General features: G+C 45.4%; 1 protein-coding gene across 1 annotated transcript in view; it reads left to right on the top strand.

Moving 5' to 3' along the window:
* LOC129401628 (patr class I histocompatibility antigen, A-126 alpha chain-like) overlaps window positions 1-23473 on the top strand; it is a 46705-nt gene that overhangs the window by 5242 nt on the left and 17990 nt on the right. Inside the window, exon 8 of the mRNA XM_055124355.1 lies at window positions 13923-14011. Within this exon, the coding sequence (XP_054980330.1) occupies window positions 13923-14011 (89 nt within the window). The remainder of the gene's footprint in view (window positions 1-13922; window positions 14012-23473) is intronic.

The raw sequence follows: 23473 nt of genomic DNA, 5'->3' as shown, positions 1-23473 counted from the left end.
CCATGCACAAAAATCAGATCAAAATGGATTAAAGACCTCAACATCAGACCATAATCCATAAGGTACATCGAAGACAAGGTCAGCAAAACCCTTCACTATATTGAAGCTAAAGGTATTTTCAAAGATGACACGCAACTGATCAACCAAATGGAAACAGAGATAAACAAATGGAACTACATTAAACTAAGAAGCTTCTGCACCGCAAAAGATACAGTGACCAGAATACAAAGGCAATCTACAGAATGTGAAAGGATATTCACCCAATACCCATCTGATGAAGGGTTGATCTCAAGGGTATATAAAGCACTGGTTGAGTTCTACAAGAAGAAAACATCCAACCCCATCAGAAAATGGGGCAAAGAAATGAACAGAAACTTTTCCAAGAAAGAGATACGAGTGGCTAAAAGGCACATGAAAAAATGCTCTTCATCACTAATCATCAGGGAGATGCAGATCAAAACAACCATGAGATACCACCTCACACCACAGAGAATGGCACACATGCAAAAGAACAAAAGCAACCGCTGTTGGAGGGGATGTGGGGAGTAAGGGACCTTTCTGCACTGCTGGTGGGAATGCCGAATGGTCCAGCCTCTTTGGAAAACAATATGGACACTTCTCAAAAAATTAGAAATTGAGCTTCCATTTGAATCAGCAATAGCACTTCTGGGAATATATCTCAGAGAAACAGAAAGTATAGTCCAAATGACATCTGCACTTATATGTTCATCGCAGCACTGTTTATAATAGCCAGAATTGGAAAAAAACCCGAGTGCCCAAGAACAGATGACAGGTTAAAGAAACCTTGGTACATCTACATAATGGAATACTACTCCGCTGTTTAAAAGATGAAGTCATGAACTTTGCATATAAGTGGATCAACGTGGAAAGTATCATGCTAAGAGAAATGAGCCAGAAAGAGAGAACAGACATAGAAAGATTGCACTCATCTGTGGAATATAAAATAACAGAGTAGGAGACTAACACCCAAGAATAATAGTATATAGTGCCAGGGGGTTGGCTCCATAGCTTGGAGGATGGCCTCACACGCTGGGGGAAAGTCATCCCAGGTAGAGAAGGGAACACCAAGTAAAATATGATTTGAAATCCCGCGCGGGGAGGGAGATGCGTGTTGAAAGTAGACTAGAGACTGAACATGATGGCCACTCAATACCCCTACTGCAAACCACAACACCCAAACGGAGAGAGAGAGAACAAACTGGAAGGCCCTGCCACAGTGGCAGGGTGGGGTGGGGGGATGGGATTGTGTAGGGAGCCATTTTACCTTACTGATCTTATCCTGTCACTATTTGTTTAATCACTAGCTAGCCCCATGCCACACCTAGCAAAGGTTGCCACTCCTAATCTTACTGATCTTATCCTATCAGTATCTGTTTATTACTAGCTAAATCCCGTGCCACACCCTGCATTTCTGTTGGGGGTCCTGGCACCACCTCCTCCCAACAGGGAGGTATAAAATACTGTAACTGCCATAGAATAAATGCCTTTTCTCTCTCCTCCGGGCTCTGCGTCTGTTCTTTCGGCTGCGCCCTACGAAGGGTTCGCCCTGCTGAACAGAACGAGACCTCCACATCGACTTCCACACCTGGCGCCCAACGTGGCTGTCGAATTCACGGAAAAAGTGAGTATTTCTGAGGGTCGCCTTTCTCTTGGCACACACCGTGGTGTGGGAATGGCCTACTTACCCTCTGATTCCTCCATCCCTACCTACTCCTGGGAATCCCCAGTTATTTGCATCCTTTGTGTTATTTGCATCCTTTGTCTCGCTAATTTTATTTGGATCTTAAATGAGATTTTTAAGGCGAGAAAAAGTCAGCCATTTTCAGAGATTCAGCACCGTGTTTCCGAAATTGAGATTTTTTTGAGGAAAAAGTATGAGAGTTCAGAGGCTTCCTCAGTCTTTGGGGATGAGGCACCCCCCATGCAGGGGACTGACTCCTCCCGCGCAGAGGCACCTCTGAGACTTTATCCTGTGACTTCTGATATCCCCGATCCCTCTCCTCCGGAACTTAAATCCTTGCCCCTGGAGGACAAGGCTACCCAGGTAGATGAGGAGGAGAGGTGTCAGCCGTCAGCTCCACCACTCCATTATCTGTCCCATGACACTGCCTTTTTTAATCCCCCATACGCCAGTGAGGCACCCCGCCAGCTTGCCCAGGACACCGCTGCCTTAATAAGGCAGGTGGTTCAGGAACTAGTGAGTGCCCTGCAGCCTTCTACCCTCTCCCAAGAATCTAGTGCAAATTCGGTCTCTCCTCCGCCCTGCCACACTCTAGCTTCAAAACCTATGGCTGCCTTCCCAGTTACCAGGTCCCATTCTCGGGCCCCCAAATACCCCACCTCTGCCACGGCTCCACCTGATGATGATCCCTCAGACAGAGAAGTTGAGGAGGCCGATCAGCCTGAGGAAGGGGCACATTCCCAAGAGGAAAATTCCCCTCAGGACGTAGCTCCGCAGGCACCAATCCGCCAAAACTACCGTAGATTGAAATTCGAAGACCTGAAAGATTTAAAGGCTGCTGTCTCTTCTTGCAGCCCCACTGCTCCTTTTACGCTTGGCCTTTTGGACTCCTTTTGTGAGGGATGGCTCACGCCGAACGACTGGTTCTCAGTCGCTAAGGCTGTCCTGAGTAGGGGAGACTATCTCTTGTGGAAAGCAGATTATTTAGAACGATGCCAAGAAATGGCGCGCCGCAACGTCGAGGCAGGAGGCTCTTCCTCATCCTGGATCTTTGCTAAATTTCAGGGTCAGGCACCCTTTGATTCTAATGAGGTGCAGGCTCAATTTCCCCCAGGGCTACTTGCCCAAATACATGTGGCTGCCCTCCGGGCCTGGAAGGCACTTCCCTCTAAAGGGTCGATGATAACATCCTTAGCCAAGGTTCGTCAGGGAGCTAACGAGCCCTATAGTGATTTCATAAGGCGCCTCACGGAGGCGGCTGAAAAACTCATGGGAAACGAAGAGACGGATAATGAGCTGATCCGCCATTTGGCCTATGAGAATGCTAATCCCATCTGCCAGGCCACACTCCGCCCCTATAAGCGTGGGAAGACCCTCTCAGAATACATTCGGCTATGCTCCGAGGTTGATCCCACCACCCAAAAAATAGGGCATGCTATAGGGGCTGCCTTCAAACAGTTCTCTATTCAACCATCGAGTAGTCAGAACAAGCTGTGCTTTGGCTGTCGGCAGCCTGGACATTTCTTAAACTGTCCCAATAAAAAATCGCGGCCCAGACCTAGAAGTCCTTGCCCTAAGTGAAAACAGGGTTTCCACTGGGCGTCAGAGTGCCGCCAGAAGGCCAGCCCGGGAAACTGGGCACAGGGCCAGCCCCAGGGCCCCCAGTCCACTCCCTCTCCCGTGTCTGGGGCACCTCAGAATCATGGGCCGTTCAACCCATCGGCGTCCAGCCCCCAATTCGCTCCCTCTCCCATGACCGGGGCACCTCAAAATCATGGGCTGTTCAACCCATCGGCACCCAACCCCTCTGCAGAGCCATCCCATACTCAGCCGGATTGGATCTCTGTGCCACCTCCCGCACAATATTAGTTAAAGAACAGGGACCCCAGATAGTGTATGTCAACGCCTGTGGCCCTTTGCCATCTGGAACTTTTGGCCTAATTATTGGGCGAGGCAATATGCTCCCTCAGGGCGTGCAAGTACTCCCCGGGATTATAGATGCTGATTTTCAAGGGCAGATTGGAGTAGTAGTTGAATCACTCTCCCCATTTTCAGTCTTGGACGCTGGCGTGCGGCTAGCACAGCTAATACTCATTCCAATAACAACAGTACAAAAACCACCCCCAATGTCAGAGACTTTTGCATTTTTTGCCCAACGCATTCTTAATCACAAGGGCCTGATGACTTTAGAGATCAACGGGAAGGAGTTTTTAGGTCTGATTGACACTGGTGCGGATGTAACAGTCATTGCTGAAAAAGACTGGCAGAAAAGGTGGCCCCTCACCCCCTCATTGACTCACCTTCAGGGTATAGGTCAATCCCAAAACCCTATGTTAAGCTCATTTACGCTTGATTGGCGCACCAAGGAGGGAAAATCCGGGATGGTACGCCCCTATGTTCTGCCCGGGCTCCCACTCAATCTCTGGGGCAGGGATATTCTTTCACAAATGGACCATATACTAATTGATGCCAAGGGCCTAGACATGCTCTTTGCAGCAGGTTATTCTCCCGGAAAGGTTCTAGGAAAATACCTCCAGGGCACGCCTGCGCCGCTAGCCCTCGAACCAGTGAAAAATGACCGAGCAGGCTTAGGTTTATTCTCAGTAACTGCCACGGCTCCTCCTGCACCCCATACGGATAAGATCATATGGAAGTCCAATGAGCCTGTATGGGTGGACCAGTGGCCGCTTCCCACTGAAAAATTACAGGCCGCCAGGTTGTTAGTGCAGGAACAACTCGAGGCGGGACACATAGAACCCACCTCTTCCCCCTGGAACACACCCATTTTTGTTATAAAAAAGAAAAATGGCAGTTGGCGACTGCTGCAGGATCTACGAGCAGTAAATAAAACCATGGTCATTTTCGGGGCGCTTCAACCTGGACTGCCGTCCCCAGCAGCCATCCCTTCAGAAATGTATAAGATAGTACTCGATTTAAAAGACTGCTTCTTCTCAATTCCCTTGCATCCTGATGATCGCCCCCGTTTTGCCTTTAGTTTGCCAGCTATTAATTATAAAGAGCCCATGCAACGTTTTCAATGGAAGGTTTTACCTCAGGGAATGGCAAATAGCCCCACACTGTGTCAAAAATTTGTGGCTCAAATTCTTGCTCCCATTAGGGCACAATGGCCCGACATCTATATGATCCATTATATGGATGATATACTGCTTGCTGGATCTGACCCACAGGCCACTATGGTCTGTTGCAATCAGGTGATCCGTGCGTTTACTCAGTCTGGCTTTCAAATTGCCCCCGAAAAAATTCAGATCGCTGACCCTTATACCTTTCTTGGATTTCGTCTTCAGGGGTCCCGTGTACTTTTGCAAAAAACACAGCTGAAGCTTACTTCATTAAAGACACTACATGATTTTCAACAACTGCTTGGGCATATTACATGGCTCAGTCCCTATCTGAAACTTACCAAAGGAGACCTTATGCCCCTTTATGACCTTTTGCGCGGTGATGCTGACCCTTCTTCCCCTAGGAGTCTGACACCAGCAGCCCGAGAATCCCTAGTTCTCATAGAAAAAGCGATTGAAGATCACTTTGTTTGCTCTCTAGATTATCAGCGCCCTTTTCACCTCCTTATCTTCGCTACTCCTCATTCTCCCACGGGCTTAATTTGGCAGGAAAATCCTGTTTCTTGGATTCACCTTCCTGCCACACCAAAGAAAGTTCTTGTACCCTACTATCTCTTAGTGGCATCCTTAATTATTGAAGGAAGGAGTTTCTCTCGCAGACACTTTGGTCTTGAACCGGCTTCTGTTATTCAACCCTACAATAAGGAACAGATAGATTGGCTTCTTCAAAATACTGATGATTGGCCCATCGCCTGCGCTTCCTTTTCAGGAATTTTAGATAATCATTATCCCCCCAATAAGTTGATACAATTTATGGCTTTACATCAATGGGTTTTTCCTGTTGTCACTAAGACCAGCCCTATCCCTGGGGCTAAAGTGATTTTCACTGATGGATCCTCTAATGGCCAGGCCGCCTATGCCTGTAAGGGTGAGACTGTTTCTTTTTCCACAAAGGAGTCCTCTGCTCAGCTGGTTGAACTCACAGCTGTTCTAATGGTTTTTAAAAATTTTTCCCTTCTTCCTTTCAATTTATACACTGATAGTGCCTATGTGGCCTTCTCTATACCATTACTGGAGACTATTAGTTACATAAAACCCTCCTCCCCCGCAACGTCATTGTTTTTGCAAATCCAACAGTATATTCGCTCCCGGCGAGCTCCATTTTTCATAGGTCATCTTCGTGCCCACACTAACCTCCCTGGGCCACTGGCAACAGGTAATCACTTGGCAGATTTGGCCACCCGATCTTTCACAGCGCTAACTCTACAAGCAGATCCGCTGCAGGAGGCCACAACTGCACATGCCCTTCACCATCTGAATGCTCAAACTCTCCGCCTTATGTTTAAAATCACGCGTGAGCAGGCACGGCAGATTGTGCGCCAGTGCCCTTCCTGTGTATCCCTTCTACCCGTGCCTCACTTAGGGGTCAATCCCCGAGGACTAGTCCCTAATGCCATCTGGCAAATGGATGTCACTCATATTCCTTCCTTTGGGCAGTTTAAATATGTGCATGTGACTATTGATACCTTTAGTGGGTTTATTTGCGCCTCACCCCAGACTGGAGAGGCCTCAAAAAATGTCATTGCTCATGTCTTGCACTGCTTTTCTGTACTGGGCAAACCACAGCTAATAAAAACAGACAATGGTCCAGGATACACTGGAAAAAAGTTTGAGCATTTTTGTAAGAAGCTGCAGATTTCCCATCATACAGGGATCCTCTATAACCCTCAAGGGCAGGGGATAGTGGAGCGAGCCCATCTCACTCTTAAAACATATATTCAAAAGCTCCGGACAGAAAAGGAACTGTACCCAGCCTCACTTTCCCCTAAGACGTTACTATCTCATGCTTTGTTTGTCATGAACTTTCTTATACTGGACAAAGAAGGTCGCAGCGCAGCGGACCGTTTCTGGCATACTTCCACCAGCCACACTTATGCAAAAGTAAGGTGGAAAGACCCTCTGAGTGGTCTATGGAAGGGCCCTGATCCAGTCCTTATATGGGGCCGAGGATCAGCCTGCATATTTGATGCTGCTGATAGTGTAGCCCGCTGGCTCCCCGAACGACTGATAAGGCAGGTCGACACACCTGCTCTGGCTGAACCGATTTCTACCCAGAGAATAAATGAATCCTCTGAGGACAGTGTCCCTTCTGCCACTGCCCAGGAACTTGCTTCTGCTCAGTCAGCCGCGTCGGGAGTGACCAACTAGTGGTCTCGCTCACAGAACAGTTATTCAGACTTGGCCTGGCTGGAGCAGGAACCAGCATTACTTCAAGACCGAAGATGATGCCCGTAGGGCAGGATCGGGAGTCTCAGTCTGAATGTGGTGAGTGGGTGCGCACCCGCGTGAAAGAAGGACCGGTCCGAGCGTGTGCAGGAGTAAGATTTGTGCGTGTGCTCCTAGTGTGTGTGCAATTGTCTCATTATCTTTCTTAGTTCTGCTTAGTTTTCAACAACTTTGAGAAGGTTTTGCCAGCTTATATCAACAAAAGTGCTTTCTTGACCCGTTTTTTCAACAAGCAGGAAACTGGCTGCTCAGGCAGAGAAACGGGGAGCAATGTTCCCAATCGGCCGACAGGGCTCACTTTGCCCTGGGGACTGCTCTTTCCTTTCTCAGTCTATCAGTTTTTTCCTGCCATTCTTGAAGGGTCAGATTGATCGATCAAGTATATATTTGTGCACATGTGTGATGTTTATTGTCTGACTGTCTGTCTCTCTGTCTGTGGAACACTCGAGTATTAGAGCTAGTTTAAAGTCAATAACTCTTAGATCTGGGCAAACAAAATCAAGGGAGGTCAGAGTGATATGGAGCCCAGCAATTTAAAAGATCTAAGTATCTTTGGAGCTTGCTAGATCAGGTCTAAACAAAGATTTCTAATCAGAATGTGGCGCCTACAAAGAAATTGAAATTTTCAATCCAGATTTCATATTGGGAGAACATTAATAGTTATTAACAGTTGAAATCCTCTTGAATTCTAGTAAGCTAAACATATCTATTGGACTTACATTCCTCACCCTCCACTTTTACAGGTTGTAGATTGGACCATGCCAGGACCCAGTATCTGGGCTAACAATTCCTTTCTTTTACCCCCTCCATGGGATTCACAGATGCCTCAGCTGCCGAATAAAGAAGAAACACCTTTTAATTTTTTCTCTAGGATACTCACTTGATCCTGTCTGCATTGGAGTGCCTCCCTGTCTCCCTCTTCACTTTCAGACTTGGATTCATACCAAGTCCCAAATTCATACTACCTCTGATCACTCACAAAAAGATTTTTCTTTTCTGGTGATTGTGCATTATCTACCTGTCTCAATTCTTCCCTCTCAATCCAAGATTCTCCCCACAGTATAATTTTATTAAGGGCCGGATCGCATATGGTTACCAGTGAACCTGACCAGAGAATGGCAACGCTCCCCCGATAAAGGGCTCCTGACTGAAGACCTGACACAACTGCTCCGGCACTCCTGACAATTCCTTGGGCCCCTGATCGCAGCTATCCTGGACTCATTGCTGTAACCACCACTGATGCTGTTGCAGGAATAGTTCTTCAAGCCTCGGTCCAGACACACAACTTCGTCTAAACATGACAATATGACTCTTACCATCTTTGGACAATGCAGGCTACTGTCAACCATGATGCTGAGCAACAATTGGACACTCTACAGCAAGTGCTACTTTGGGTCCAGGGCTGGGTTAATATCTTAGAGTAACAAATGAGATTTTCGAGTGTTTAAGGATCTTTGGCTTGATTTGTAGGACCTCATCTTCCCCCAGTTCTTTACCTTGAGGATGCCGGGCTCCCAAGGATTTATTCTTGTGGATCAGGTTGCCAGGCAAAGCACTGCAAGGGAGGGCTGATACCCTGGCCCGGCTCCCTGCAAGGTATTCCGGTATAGCTTAGAGGTTACTCCAAAACCAAGGATTGATGGGGCCTATGAGGAACCCCCTGCATAGACCCGATCATCCTTTCCTTCCTCTCCCTGCAAAAATGGAGTCTTTATGTCACAAGGGATACCGGACAATGCCTCCCCTGACCACATTTAATTTAAAACAAAACAGGGGGAGATGTAGGGAGCCATTTTACCTTACTGATCTTATCCTGTCACTATTTGTTTAATCACTAGCTAACCCCATGCCACACCTAGCAAAGGTTGCCACTCCTAATCTTACTGATCTTATCCTATCAGTATTTGTTTATTACTAGCTAAATCCCGTGCCACACCCTGCATTTCTGTTGGGGGTCCTGGCACCACCTCCTCCCAACAGGGAGGTATAAAATACTGTAACTGCCATAGAATAAATGCCTTTTCTCTCTCCTCCGGGCTCTGCGTCTGTTCTTTCGGCTGCGCCCTACGAAGGGTTCGCCCTGCTGAACAGAACGAGACCTCCACATCGACTTCCACAGGATTGGAGGGTGGGAGGGATACTGGGTTCATTGGTGGTGGAGAATGGACACTGGTGGAGGGATGGACTCTTGAACATTGCATGAGAGAAAAACAAGCACGAAAATGTGTGAATCTGTAACTGTACGCTCACTGTGACTCACAAATTAAAAAATAAATAATTTTTTTTAAAAGTTCATGTGTTCCTTCTGAAAAAAAATTTAAAGTCAGCCAAAGGGTAGGAAAGAAGAGTCATTAGTCAATTCATAGGTTGCAAAATAACTAGAATTTACTTTTGGCCATTGATGACTTTCACTCCCTTTTATTCAAAGTTGATGTTCTACCTTTTTCTGCTTTTTTAGTATTTAAACCCATATAATGCTTCCTGTTGGCATAAATACCCAGGATTGTATTTTATAATTATTTTTTACTTTATGTTTGAAAAAATTAAGATAAAGGAAGAATAAGAGAAAGTCAGAAGCTTCATGGGGAATAAAAGTGTATTGAGGGGCTGGAGTGATAGCACAGCGGGTAGGGCGTTTGCCTTGCACACGGCCAACCCGGGTTCAAATCCCAGCATCCCATATGGTCCTCTGAGCACCGCCAGGGGTGATTCCTGAGTGCATGAGCCAGGAGTGACCCCTGTGCATTGCTGGGTGTGACCCAAAAAGCAAAATAAATAAATAAATAAATAAAATAAAATTGATAGAGATTTTTTTAAAAAAAAAAGTGTATTGAGTGAAGGGATTTGATTTTGTGGCATAGAGAACCTGTTGTGCAGGGATGAGGTCACAAGTTATGGGATAATCACCTTAGACCTGGGATCTCTGCTGTTGGGACCCTGTGCCACAGGGTCTCTGACAGGATCTGCCAGAATCACAACTGAAGATGTGCAAGATCAGTGACTGGGAGTGAAACCCTCAAGAGTGTGTTTGTGAGCACCTAGAGAACCCATAGATATGTTTGTGAGAGTTTTACCCCAAGATACACATACACATATACACACACAGAGACACACACTTTAACCCCTGTCATTATAATGTCAATGAATGGAAAAGGGGAAAATACATTTTAAAAAGTAAATGGAATAAATAGGAGCAGAATCTGAAACTAATATGTATAACAGTTACAAGTCTCAGGAAGCAATGTCAATGTGAGTAATACCTAAAGAACAGAAGAAACAGGAAAACCTTACTAACACTTATTACTTTGTAACAAATAATCCTAAAATTGGTGTCTTGGGAAAACAATTGTCTATTAGCTCAAAGAGATAAAACCAGGTAAAATCATATGGTGATGGGAGAATCTAGAGGAATCTAAGGAATTAACAGGATGGAATCAACCATTGATGTTAGTGTAGCAACAGATATGACTTTGGTAGTCTAGTCTACATTCTCTAAGTAGAAGTCAACATGAGGTTACACTCAGAGAAAATTTATTAGGGAAAGCCCTAAAATGGAATTTTAGTATAGATGCACTATAGAAGTATGAGTGTCTCAGAATTACTATTCAGCAGATAATGGCTAAATATAAGAACTTTTTTTTAGTACATTCTAAAAGTAGCATTTAGAGGATGGAGAGAGAATTGAAGGTGATTTGCAAATACAATTGAGAGGGTCACTCCAGAAATATGTAGACTTAGCCAAGCATAAATTTTATGTGAAAGTGAGGAATGTGGTGAGTAAGCTTGAGATTCTGCACAATGATTTCAACTGAGGTTGTGATTTTGAGTCTTATAGTATGAAACACATTTTTGTTTCATTCTTATTTCTGGCAGAGAGCCCTTAAAACCCTCGAAATTTCCTCCATGGTCAGAGCCTTAAACACATATTTAGTTTTAATATTTGGTCTTTTCCTGTGGTTCCTGACACAGGGCTCCTGAAATTTCATGAATTTGGGGGGGTGGAGAGGGGAATAGGCGCATCTTTATTCTAATGAGGCAACACTGGATGGACTCCTGAATAGAGATGGTCACTGAAAATCAAAGCCACAGAATATTGTCCACTGTTCCCCACTCTACCTCTGGAAAATGGAGAAGAACTGAAAATAGAGCAAATGCCTATGTGATGAAGACTCCATTCCATTAGCATCAAGTTCAGAGTGCTCCCAGTTAGTGATCCACACACTGGATGGTGATAAACCCCAATTCTATGGTAACAGAAGCTCCTTTGCTTCTGCAGTTTACCACTTCTATCTCTTTATCAGGATTCTCATCTGTACTCTATCATGTCACTAAACTGGTGAACATAGAAGTTTCCCTGAGTTCTGTGAGTCACTCTAGAAAATTGAGCCTGAGGAGGTAACTGTAGCAGCCTCAGATTTATCCCTGATTGGTGTAAGTTCCAATAACAATCTGACTTGAGATTGACATCTAAAGCAGAGTGGCAGAGTCTCATAGATGGTGTCTTTAATCCCCAGCAGATGGTGTCAGGGTTGAGGCATATTGAGTAGGATACCAGGACCAGGAGCTGTGGTCATTGGTGGGCATATGTGTGGACACCACAATGACTCCAGTGACACAACAAGCATAATTGTTGCCTCTCAAGCATCCTGGGGAAGTCCCACCAACCTCGTGGTGAGCGTCACAGCTAGAAATGTGCACGCACCAGTCAGGCATGTGCACAGCCTACAGTCATCACAGTCTCACTAAGAACAGCAATGAAGAGTATAGGAAACAAACTTAATAAGATAAAAATAACTAAAACATTCAGTTCAGAAATAAGGCCATGCATGAGTAGTGGAAAGGGCATTTTGACTGCATCAAACACTTGCATCTTGAGGCTATTGATGGTTCTCTGTAAACTCAAATTAAAATTTACAATAAGAAATTATGTTCCCTGCCTACTCCATTTGGAATCCCGGTGACCAAGAGCTTCCACAAGTAAGGCCCAGTGAGTTCCAGGATTAAATTTCGATGCTGCATGGAAATAGAGGCACCAGGCTTGGTGGTCTGGCTGTCATGCCCAGAATGTGCCCTTGGGCGCCATCTTAGCACACTAACAACCCTGGTCCAGAGACGGCCAATTGAATCCCAAAATGGATTAGTGCCCTACAGAAATGTGTCTGGAACCCAATTATTTACAATCTAGGATTTCAGAAGTGCACAGTCACTACACCCAAGATATTCAAAATGAGCAATGGACAATAAATTATCTAGCACTGCCCCTGGCAGGAAGACTTGAATGGTGGTGGGAAGATTCCAGCAAAACATAATGCCCAAAAGTAGAGAGAAAGAGTATTGGGGAAATTGCCTGCCATGAAGGCAGGGTGAGGACTGGGATGGTGTGTATGTGGTTGGGCGGATATACTGGGGACACTGATTGTGGAAATGTGCACTGATGGAGGGATGGGTGTTTGATTATTGTATGGATGAATCTTGAACATAAAAGCTTTGTAACTGTGTCTCACAATGATTCAATTAAAGAAAAAGAAATTATTTTCCCACGTGTTGGGATATGTATGTGGGTCACACAATCTCTGGGATACAGAATGCAGATAATTTTAAAAATAGAACAACACACTGGGATTGGGAGAGATAACACAGGAGTTAGAGGAAGCTGGAGACACAGTACCAGAGGAAGTGCTTACCTTGCACATGGCCAACCTGGATTTGATCACTATATGCTTCCCTGGGCCTGCGAGGAGTGATCCGTGAGTGCACAGCCAGGATTGCGCCTTCTCACCTCACCCCCCCTGCAAAGCAACAAAGGAGTTAGAGGTGCATGTTCTGCTCTCTGGGACTGTGTTAGATCCAAGCACTTCTTGGCTCCCTGAGCCCAGGGTGTAGCCTTGGAAGCCCCCAAGGTGATCCTGGTGGTCTGAGGCACCTCAAGGCCCCAGAAACACTGAGTTGTTGGACCCAGAGTTGAGTCATCTGCTAGATTAAACTGTTATCTCTGGGAGGGGCCTCTTAGCCCCTGACCACAGTTAAGAGACTCCCTGGCCCCTGCCCCTTAATATACAATAGCAGTTGCACAGCTGTTCCTCATATACTGTGGGGTGTTTTTGTTGTTGTTGTTGCTGTTTTGTGGCCACAACTGGCAGTGCTCAGAGGTTATTTTGGCTCTATAATCAGAAATCACTCCTTGGTGGGCTCCATATGGGATCCCACAAGGGAACCATATGGGATGCCAGGAATCAAACCTGGATTAGTTGTGTGCAAAAAAAAAAAATCCAACCTCCTCTACTATCTCTCTGGCCCCTATATTATGTTTTTAAAGAATATTTTAAACATTTTTACCCTACCACCCTTTTTTTTTTTGCATTTTAATTTAGGTGCATGGGTTTACAATATCATTACTCACACTTTCCATGCATAACATCACTCCAACCCCACACCCACCACCAGAGAGCCCACTTCCCTTGACCAGTGTCCCAAAGACCCCAAGTAAGCTCTGTATTATAGACAAAATATTCAGTTCTGAGAATTTGACAGTTGTTATTTCCTTATTATATTCCTGGTTTTGCGTGGTGCTTAGGACTTACTCCTGGCTCTGCATCCAGGAATCAGTAATGACATTGCTCGGGGGACCATATGGGGTGCCAGGATCAAGCCCCAGTGTGTAAGGCAAACACCCTATGTGCTGTACTATTGCTCAGACCTTTTTTTTTTCTTTTTTTAAAAATCTCGGTATTTGGGATATTTTCTTATTTTAGTTGTATAGGCAGTATCACCCAGTGATATCACACCTGTGAGCAGAGTGTAAAAGAACCCCTGAGACTCCATTTTGGAAAGCCACACTCCATTTTGTGCCCCAGGGTCATTTGTCTACCAGAAAAACTTTCCAGACCTCAAGGGCATGGATGTAAATGCCCAGATATCTGATCAGATAACAAGGATGATTCAAGTAAATGTAACAAGATGTGTTAACTGCTCCTCTGTTGTGCTTCCTGCTCCTCTGTTGTGCTTCTGAACCTCCACTTGCTTGTGCAAGGCCATGAGAAAGCACCTGGCAGGGGGCACCCAGACAGGCAGGCATGCCCCCAGGCAGGAGGGCACAGGGCTTAGAAACCTCTCCCTGAAGGTGACCTAGTTCCAAGTCTCTTAGACACTAGAGCTCAGAGTTCCAAACCAGGGAGGGGTCCTAGCTTGTTAACTCTCATTGTGAAATCCCTTGAATGAATGTCCTCAGCTCTGAGTCCCTTTTATGTGTGTGTTCTAGTGTGAATAAAACCTTGAAATATCTGTCCTGTCTCTGTGTGTCTTAATTGGCTGAGCTCAGGCTTGTGGCCACTTAACAAGTACATGTGTGACTGACATCTGTTCCTGGTCCACAGCCGCCTGACTGGGGGCTATGAAGTGAGGACTGTCACCTCCCCACAGCCCTAGTCTATGATGTGCGACAGGCTTCTAGACAATTTGATGAGGGAAAATGTTCACAGACAACTCAGCAAACTGAAATTTGTTATTTCCCCCAATTCCCTCACCCTCCAATATCACCCCCAGACCCGGTACCCCTTACCAACATGGGGGGGGTCTACATGGATGGGAGAAGAGACCCTCTCTCCCTGAGACAGGAAACTCCACTGTGCCCCTCATTCTTGCACTGGACACAACTTGAGCCCCACTGGCAGGGGGCCACATGCTGAACTCTGACTCAGGACATGGTGACACAGAGGCTGAGACACTGGGGGTTGCATTTGTCTCAGTGGTGAGTTGCAGCAGTGTCTTCAGTGTCCAGAAGCAGCTATGACAGCTGTCCTCACTCAGAGTCCAGTGTCCAGCATCAGGGAGTCTGGGGGTGTGGACAGTGACTCTGTGACATGCTGCAGGGACAGTGTGTCCTGTGAGGGGGTGACCGACAGAGGATGGTGGGTTCCGTTCCTATGTGGCCTCCAGCCTGCTCTGTGGAGTCACCATGATGGTCACGCCCACATGCCCACACTGACATCTGCACGTACATCCATGTCTGCTCTGTGTATGTGTGTCTTCTATAGTACATGTAGTAGTACTGTGTGTAACATGATACATAGATACATCTCAGGTCTCTCTTGTCCTTTACAAATATTAGGAAAATTTGGAGCCTATTGTTTGCACTAATAGGAAATCCAACTAAGAAATAGATTCAGACATTTTCCTGCTGCTGAGCTCACACCCACCGCCTCATTCCAATGGCCAAACCCCTCAGAGAAGCAAACAGGATCCTCCAGCACAGGGTCTCTTGTTTTTTTCTTCCCAGAAGAAAATAATTAAATGTGTAGGTTAAGCATCACCCACCCACAGTGCTCTCTGGTGAATGACTCGGGGCTTCCCCATCTAGCTGAGCCCCTGGTCTGTTTTGGGCTTGTTGCATACTCAGGCCTCTCCCAGGTCTCTGTCATCATATGGGGCTTGCAGCGCAGGAGTCACTTATTTACTGGGGCCCACCTGGGGACAGGGGCAGTGAGACACAGTCATGTGTGTTCTGGTTTACATTCTTCCTGATAAATGGGTCTGAAACCATCAGCCTCACCTTCAACCATATTATTATTTTTAAATATTATTTTCATAAAGTTGTTTACAATAACTGATTACATTCAATATTTCAAAACCAATCCCACCACCATCACAACTTCCCACCACCATTATTTTGAGTTTTCTCACCACAACTCAAGCCTACCCCACAGGCAGATGCTAGATAATTTATTTTGCATTACTTGTTATGAATATCATGAAATGTCTTCTGAAATTCTAAAATTTTTAACAATTAGTCTTGAGAAGGGCTGGAGCGATAGCACAGCGGTTGGGCATTTGCCTTTCACTCGGCTGACCCGAGTTCAATTCCTCCGCCCCTCTTGGAGAGCCCGGCAAGCTACCGAGAGTATCAAGCCCGCGCAGCAGAGGCTGGCAAGCTGCCCGTGGCATATTGGATATGCCAAAAACAGTAACAAAAAGTCGCTCAATGAGAGACATTACTGGTGCCCGCTCGAACAAATCAATAGCAATGGGATGACAGTGACAGTGTCAAGAGAAATCTGCAGTGAGCTGCTCGGTTCTAAGATTCATTTGTGATTCTCTGTTTCATGGCCATTAATGCGCTTAAATGTCACCAAGACTGTTTGTGGGCGTGACAGCCAGGACTCCAAGTAGACATGGAGATGGGAAGGGGCCGCTTGTTCTGATCACTTGAGGCCTGGACTTTTCAGTCACTGGTCCCTCGTACCTGTTTTCTGTTTGTTTGTTTTGTTTTCTCTTGTTTTGTTTGCTTTTTAGTTCTCCAGATTTGCAGCGACTGGGTTAATAGGGGGCAGGTGGAGGGACGACGCCTGCTCACATCTGAAATCCGCCTGGCTGTCTGCAGACATCTCTGCATTGAGCTGCTTGGTTCTGAGATTCATTTCTGAGTCTGTAACCATATTAAAATCCAGACTTCCTCCATGTCAGATTCTCTAAGATTTAAGAATCTATCAGCTCACTGGCATTTGTGGCTCCGTATCGCTGTGCCTTCCACACGGTGTCATATCTGTGAGGTCTGGTCAGGTCGCCTAGCTCTGGGGATTCAGGATTTCATCTTCGTTGTTTCTCTTTAGTCATCATTCTTGGGTTGTGCTCATATGTTCTCCAAGGTTTAAATATCATTGTTGGAGCTCGTTATCCCAGCCCAGACACCCCACTAGAATCCAAACTTGTCTGTTCTGCTGCTGTTATCACCTGCTTTTCTGACATCCAGGAGGGTGACCTGGATCATCTGGTGTCATTGCTTTAGTGAGCTTCTTCCAAAATCTTACTTGAGCCCAGTGCAAGCACGCATACTTCCACTTGCAAATACTGAAATTTGGTGTTTCTCCTTGACTCCTGTCTCCTAACCCAGATTCCATACATTAGGAAATGCTGTGAGCTGGAGCGATAGCACAGTGGTTGGGCATTCGCCTTTCACCCGGCCGACCCAAGTTTGATTCCTCCGTCCCTCTCAGAGAGCCCGGCAAGCTACCGAGAGTATCGAGCCCGCGCGGCAGAGCCTGGCAAGCTACCCGTGGCGTATTGGATATTCCAAAAAACTGTAACAATAAGTCTCTCATTGAGAGATGTTACTGGTGCCCGCTCAAACAAATTGATGAGCAACAGGATGACAGTGACAGTGACAGGAAATGCTGTAAAGTCCAAATTCAAATGCCTTCAGAATCCAGTCATTTCCATTATTTCACCTGTTCACACACCAAAGCGCCCAACATCTCTACTCTGGAATCTGCACCAGTTTCCCAGTTCCCTGCAGCTCACTGTCCCCTCACCTGTCCATCTGCACAGCAGCCAGACTGATGACCCAAAGACAATCACAATAGCCTGAACTTTCTTTCAAACCTGCCTATAGCTGCCCCTCTTAAATAGATGTCAAATCTTCCAGAGTCATGGCAGCCTTGTGACCTGAGGGCACTGGGACCTCACCTCAGTGACTGCTCCAGCCACACTGCTGCCTCCTCTTCCCTGAAACAGACTCACACCTGCCCTGGTGCACTTATTTATTTATTTTTAAAAATTTATTAATTTTGGGGCTGGAGCGATAGCACAGCGGGTAGGGCGTTTGCCTTACACGCGGCCAACTCGGGTTCGATTCCCAGCATCCCATATGGTCCCCTGTGCACCGCCAGGGGTAATTTCTGAGTACATGAGCCAGGAGTAACCCCTGTGCATCACTGGGTGTGACCCAAAAAGCAAAAAAAATTATTAATTTTTTAATTAGTGAGTCATTGTGAGGGTACAGTTACAGATTTACACATTTTCGAGCTTGTGTTTCCCTCATACAATGTTCAAGAGCCCATCCCTCCACCAGTGTCCATTCTCCACCACAAATAAACCAGTATTGGTTCCCATCCCCCCACCCCACCACACCTCTGTGGCAGGGCATTTCAATTTGTCTCTCTCTCTCCTTTTGGGTGTTGTGGTTTGTAATAGGGGTATTGAGTGGCCACCATGTTCAGTCTCTAGTCTACATTCAGCACGCATCTCCCTTCCCGAGCGGGATCTCCAATCACATTTTACTTGGTGTCTCATTCTCTATCTGGGATGCCTTTCCCCCAGCATGTGAGGCCAGCTTCCAAGCTATGGATCCAACCTCCTGGTATTATATACTACTATTCTTGGGTGTTAGTCTCCTACTCTGCCATTTTATATTCCACAGATGAGTGCAATCTTTCTATGTCTGTCCCTCTCTTTCTTACTCATTTCACTTAGCATGATACTTTCCATGTTGATCCACTTATATGCAAAGTTTATGACTTCATCTTTTCTAACAGCTGCATAATATTCCATTGTATAGATGTAACAAAGTTTCTTTAACCAGTCATCTGTTCTCAGGCACTCTAGAAACTCACATTTTAAACTAAACCATTATTCTTTGAAACTGCTTTTTATATACCACAATTATTTCAATTCACAAGATTTTCTGCTTGGATGTTCTAATAATCCAATGCAGAAACAAAACAAAGATGTACATTTTGATGCAGCAGCATAAAAAGCACCTGTATTGCCAATGTTTATGAAAACATGAGAAAACTTTCTTTGATTTAATTTTGATGACTTTTGTACCTCTGTTATTTGTAAAACAATCCAACCAAGCTTAGAAGGGAAAGCTCTGCACTGTCTCACAAAGCTGTTATTTCTCTGATTTGGGCTATAACATTCAAGTGCTCCATAAAGAGACAGAAAAACTGATTACAAACATTACATACACGTATATGCACATATACAGTTGACTAATCAATCTGACCCTTCAAAAATGTCAAGGATAAAACTGATGGACTGAACATGGAAGGGGTAGATCCCAGGGCAAAATTAGCCCTGTTGGCCGATTGGGAGCCTTGTTCCCATTTTCCAGCCTCACCATCTGTTTCCTGCATGTTGAAAATGGGCCAATGAAGTGTTTTTGTTAATATAAAGCCAGCAAACTAAATTCTGGCGAAGTTTTTGTAAGCCTAAGGTAGTCCAACACTTGCCAACAGAGACTATCCTGGCAAATATCTGAACAAAATCACCAGATTTTGTAGCATCACACTGATAATCTTTAAAAGATTTTAGAGCCAAATTCAGTGGCTTAGGAGCCCCTATCAAATTTTCCTGATGCATAATTAAAATGACACAGACTAACACAGACACCAAAACCACAACACTAGACACCGTAAAACATCCCCTGGTGGGAGAAGAGAGGTCACAAAAGACAATTCAAGAGTGTACAGAGAAAAGAAGAACAAGTACCCTGTGCAGGAGAAGACAAGGGACTGTGGAGGTGTCCCCCGAAAGTCCAGGATCTACGAGCTGTAAGGCGTCCAGATTCTTGAACTATTAAACTGACCGATGGGTCCCAAACAGACTGACAAACTCACCTCCGGAGGCTTTCCAAAACACTCTCTCTCCACAGAACAAAAGGAAATGCCCTGCCAAAGAGGCAGGGTGTGGTGGGTGGGGATGGGGTAGGGGTGGTGAGAGGGATATTGGGATCATTGGTGGAGGTGAATGGGCACTGGTGGAGGGATGAGTAAACGATCACTGTATGAGTGAAATGCAAACACAAAAGTTCATAAGTCTGTAACTGTACATCACAATGATTCTCTAATAAAAAAAATTTTTTAATGTAAAAATTTTTAAAAAAAAACACCCACTATCCCTCCACTATTGGGCTGTTATTCGATCCCGGACAAGTTCCCAAATGTCTAAGATTTTAACACAAGACACCCGTAAGGAGTTCAAAGATTTTATTAAAGAGAGCTGTTACAGACTGTGAGAGAAAGAGAGAAGTTGTTAAAGACTGAGAGAGAGATGGTGGGGGGAGAGAGAAAGAGGATAGAGAGAGAGAGAGAGAGAGAGAGAGAGAGAGAGAGAGGGAGAGAGAGAGAGAGAAAGTTACAGACTGACCAGCCAGGGCCACACCGCATAGAGAAACAGTTGTGCTACAACCCCCACCAACTGTGGGAAAGGGGTCAAGTACCCTACTGCCAGATTCTTTCTCCCTAACTGAAATGTAAGCTGATCGGTTAGTGCCACCTGTGGGTGCCCCTTTGCTCTATTCTTTCCGTGCCTGATTGGCTGGCACTATCTGCAAGCATTGTAAATTTTGTTTGTTCTATTTCCTTTCCCAAGATGTGGTCTCAGGTTCATGCCCAGTCAGCTGTCAGTTATATGATCATACAGAATAGCAGGGTAGCTACTAAAATGACTGCACTTCAGTTCTAACAATTCTATTCACCATGTCCTTATGTTATTTTTATGTTAAGTCAATTCTCTCCATTCCCTAGACAACTCTAAAAGCATACACATTTTCCTTGTTCTCTTTCCCACACTGTTTCTTTGAAGGAATCTATGTACAGTCCACACTAAGGGCTGTTCTATAAGTTTTTGTGAAGCATTCCATTTCATTTGTTTATTTCAGGGTTATACACACTCATTCTCAGTGGTTATTCCGAGTGGAACTCATGGAACCATATGTCATGATGGTGATTGAACTCTGGTCAGTCCAAGCAAGGTAAACACCCTAGTCACTGTACTGTCCTCTGGCCCAGCCCTTGAGAATACTTTTAATTCTCTTGTATGTGAATAGTTTTTAAACATTACTTTAAACATTTGAACACTTGCAAAAAATCATCAGATCATACTAAAATTCTGATATTTCATTCCAGTTTATGACCATTATCTTTTCACTGAACTAAACTTTTGTTTATTTGTTTTGTACTGCCAGGGTGGACCCTTGCCTCACCACATAGAGTGTCAGGGATAAAATCCTGGAAAGTAGTATGCAAGGTAAGTGCCTTACCCACTATCCCTATAGTACTTTTTTGGTCTGGTCCCTATTGCACTTTTCCCAGAATAAACAGGGTTTCAGGAGAGAAAAACCCCATAATGTCCCCACCCCCCTCATCAGGACTTGAATGCTCTTTCCCCCAGTGAGGGACAGGACAATGGTCCTGCCCTGTCTAAAGTCCCCCTCTGCTAGCACAGGATTGTGGCCCGGAAAAGTTACTAAATAAGTCTAAATTAAAGCTTCCAAGATACCCCAATGTCAGTCCCATGTCTTCCACCTGCTGTCACAAGTTTCTCATACTGGGTTCCTGGATGAAGCCCAGGGTTCACCCTTGGGAGGCTGGATCTCCACTGACCATATCCACCCTTTAAATCTCCTCAACACCAGTAGTTTTGAGTTCATATCTCATTTTCCAAACTGATGTTTTATTTATACCAAATGAAAAAAATGTAAATTCTGAAGTCTAATACTTCTACAAGGTTTGAGGTCCCCAATATTCATGTACCCCATTTCCTGAGGCAACCAGTGTTTTCCTTGAAGTGACTCTCTCATTATCCAAGCTGACTGTTCACAATTATCTGTCAGAATTGTTAAAAATATCATTCCTATGTATTTTTATGAAGCTTTAGTTTTTCATATACATCAAAAAAACAACAGATTAAAGGCAAGAGAATATATATATGATGAGGCAGAAAAATACTTTAACTTTTAGATTTTTCTAATTACTTGTAAAAGGCAAAGGGTCTACTCTTTCACACCATTTAACTTGTGAATCAATTTTTCCCTTTTCCTACTAACTTGGCAGGGGAGACTCTCAGGCAGTGCTCAGGAGGCCTCTGAGCGAGCACCAGGGTCTCCAGTGCCACACCTGGAGGTGCGCTGAGGATCATGTGGTGCCAGACAGAATCTGGTTCCATGTACCACTTAATCCCTTATATAGTTTTTATATTTTGAAGCTTATTTAAGCACCAGGATTTACAAAGTTGTTCATCATGCAGTTGTTTCAATACAATGCTCCACACATATTCTACCACCAGTGTAACCTTCCCTCCATCAAGGTCCCCAGTTTCCCACCCACATCTTAAGCATGCCCCCTTGGCAGCACAAAGTAGTTTATTTTATATTTCTCGTTGCAACACACCTAAGACATAAAGTTTTTCCTGCATTAAGAATTCCCTTTATGGGGCAAGAGAGATAGCACAGCGGGTAGTGCGTTTGCCTTGCACGCTGCCAACCCGGTTCGATTCCCAGCATCCCACGTGGTCCCCTGAGCACGGCCAGGGGTAATTCCTGATTGCAGAGCCAGGAATGACCCCTGTGCATTGCCAGGTGTGACCCAAAAATTGAAAAAAAAAAAGTTACCTTTGTAGTGACAGTTTTTACTGGGGTGAATAGTGTGGGACATACGTGCTAGCTCTGGACCGTTGCACAAGCATGCTGGCTCTCTGCGGTTGCATTCATGCTCTGGCACTCTGAGGCTGCATATGTTAACTATCGTGTAGCAAACTTGGCTGCACTGCTCATTATTTTGGTTGCACACACTGGCATTCCCACTTCCCCAAGTCTGCCCTCTTAGCAGGAAACAAACAGTTGGCTTTATATTGCTTGTTAAATCAAGAAAGTAACAGAAAACTGGTCAATAGAAGTCCATTTATGATCATTGTTCTATCTCACCTTGGTGTTACTAAAGTAACTAAAGATTTACTGAGGTGCTTGGTGCTACGTCAGCATTCTGTTATATTGTTTTTTTCCTATTGAGCTTGGTGGGCTACTGAGTTGACAACTCCTTCTGAGTTGTCAGCACTATGAACTTTGGAGGAGTCATTGCAGGAGTTGGGACCATTTAGGTGAGATAGAACAATGACCATGGTGTCACTGGGGTAGGGGCGACCTTCTTTGAAATAACAAATGGGGGTTCCCTGGGATCCAGCAGCCATCTACGAACTTCTCAGATCTTAGCTCTGACTCCTGCCTCTCTCAGTCACTCACCCTTCACCCAGGGCTGGACCAAAGTCAGTGTCTCCTGAAAAACCCTAATCTCCTACCCAAACCCTGTTCTACAACTTTCCAAGGAATAGGAAAGTCTCCCCAGCCAGACTTGTTTCTGAAATTTTGCCTCCTATTCAAAACCAATTATCCTGCTAATCCTCATTCTGGAAGTGATCCAACGTGTGAATTTTCTCATTTTCCCTCCTCAGAAGCCCCCAGTAGATACATCACCCGCCACTCCTTCTCTGACCGGGATGTCACCCTGAGGTGCTGGGCCCTAAGCTTCTACCCAGCCGAGATCACCCTGACCTGGCAGCGTGATGGGGAGGACCTGACCCAGGACACAGAGCTGGTGGAGACCAGGCCTTCAGGGGATGGAACCTTCCAGAAGTGGGCGGCTGTGGTGGTGCCTTCTGGAGAGGAGCAGAGATACACGTGCCGTGTGCAGCACCAGGGGCTGCCGGAGCCTGTCACCCTGAGATGGGGTGAGGAGGGGGACGGGGCACAGAGCCTGTTCTCAGGGAATCAAGGTTGGCCCTTCTTGATTAGTTTCAGATTCCTCTCCTTCTGGGGAACTGTGGAGGGTCAGGCTGGGACCCTCTCCTTCCTCCC

The sequence above is a fragment of the Sorex araneus genome, chromosome 2, assembly GCF_027595985.1.
Source record: "Sorex araneus isolate mSorAra2 chromosome 2, mSorAra2.pri, whole genome shotgun sequence".
Taxonomy (NCBI): domain Eukaryota; kingdom Metazoa; phylum Chordata; class Mammalia; order Eulipotyphla; family Soricidae; genus Sorex; species Sorex araneus.
The sequence above is the reverse complement of the archived record's forward strand: the minus strand, read 5'-3'. Positions and strand labels throughout refer to the sequence as shown.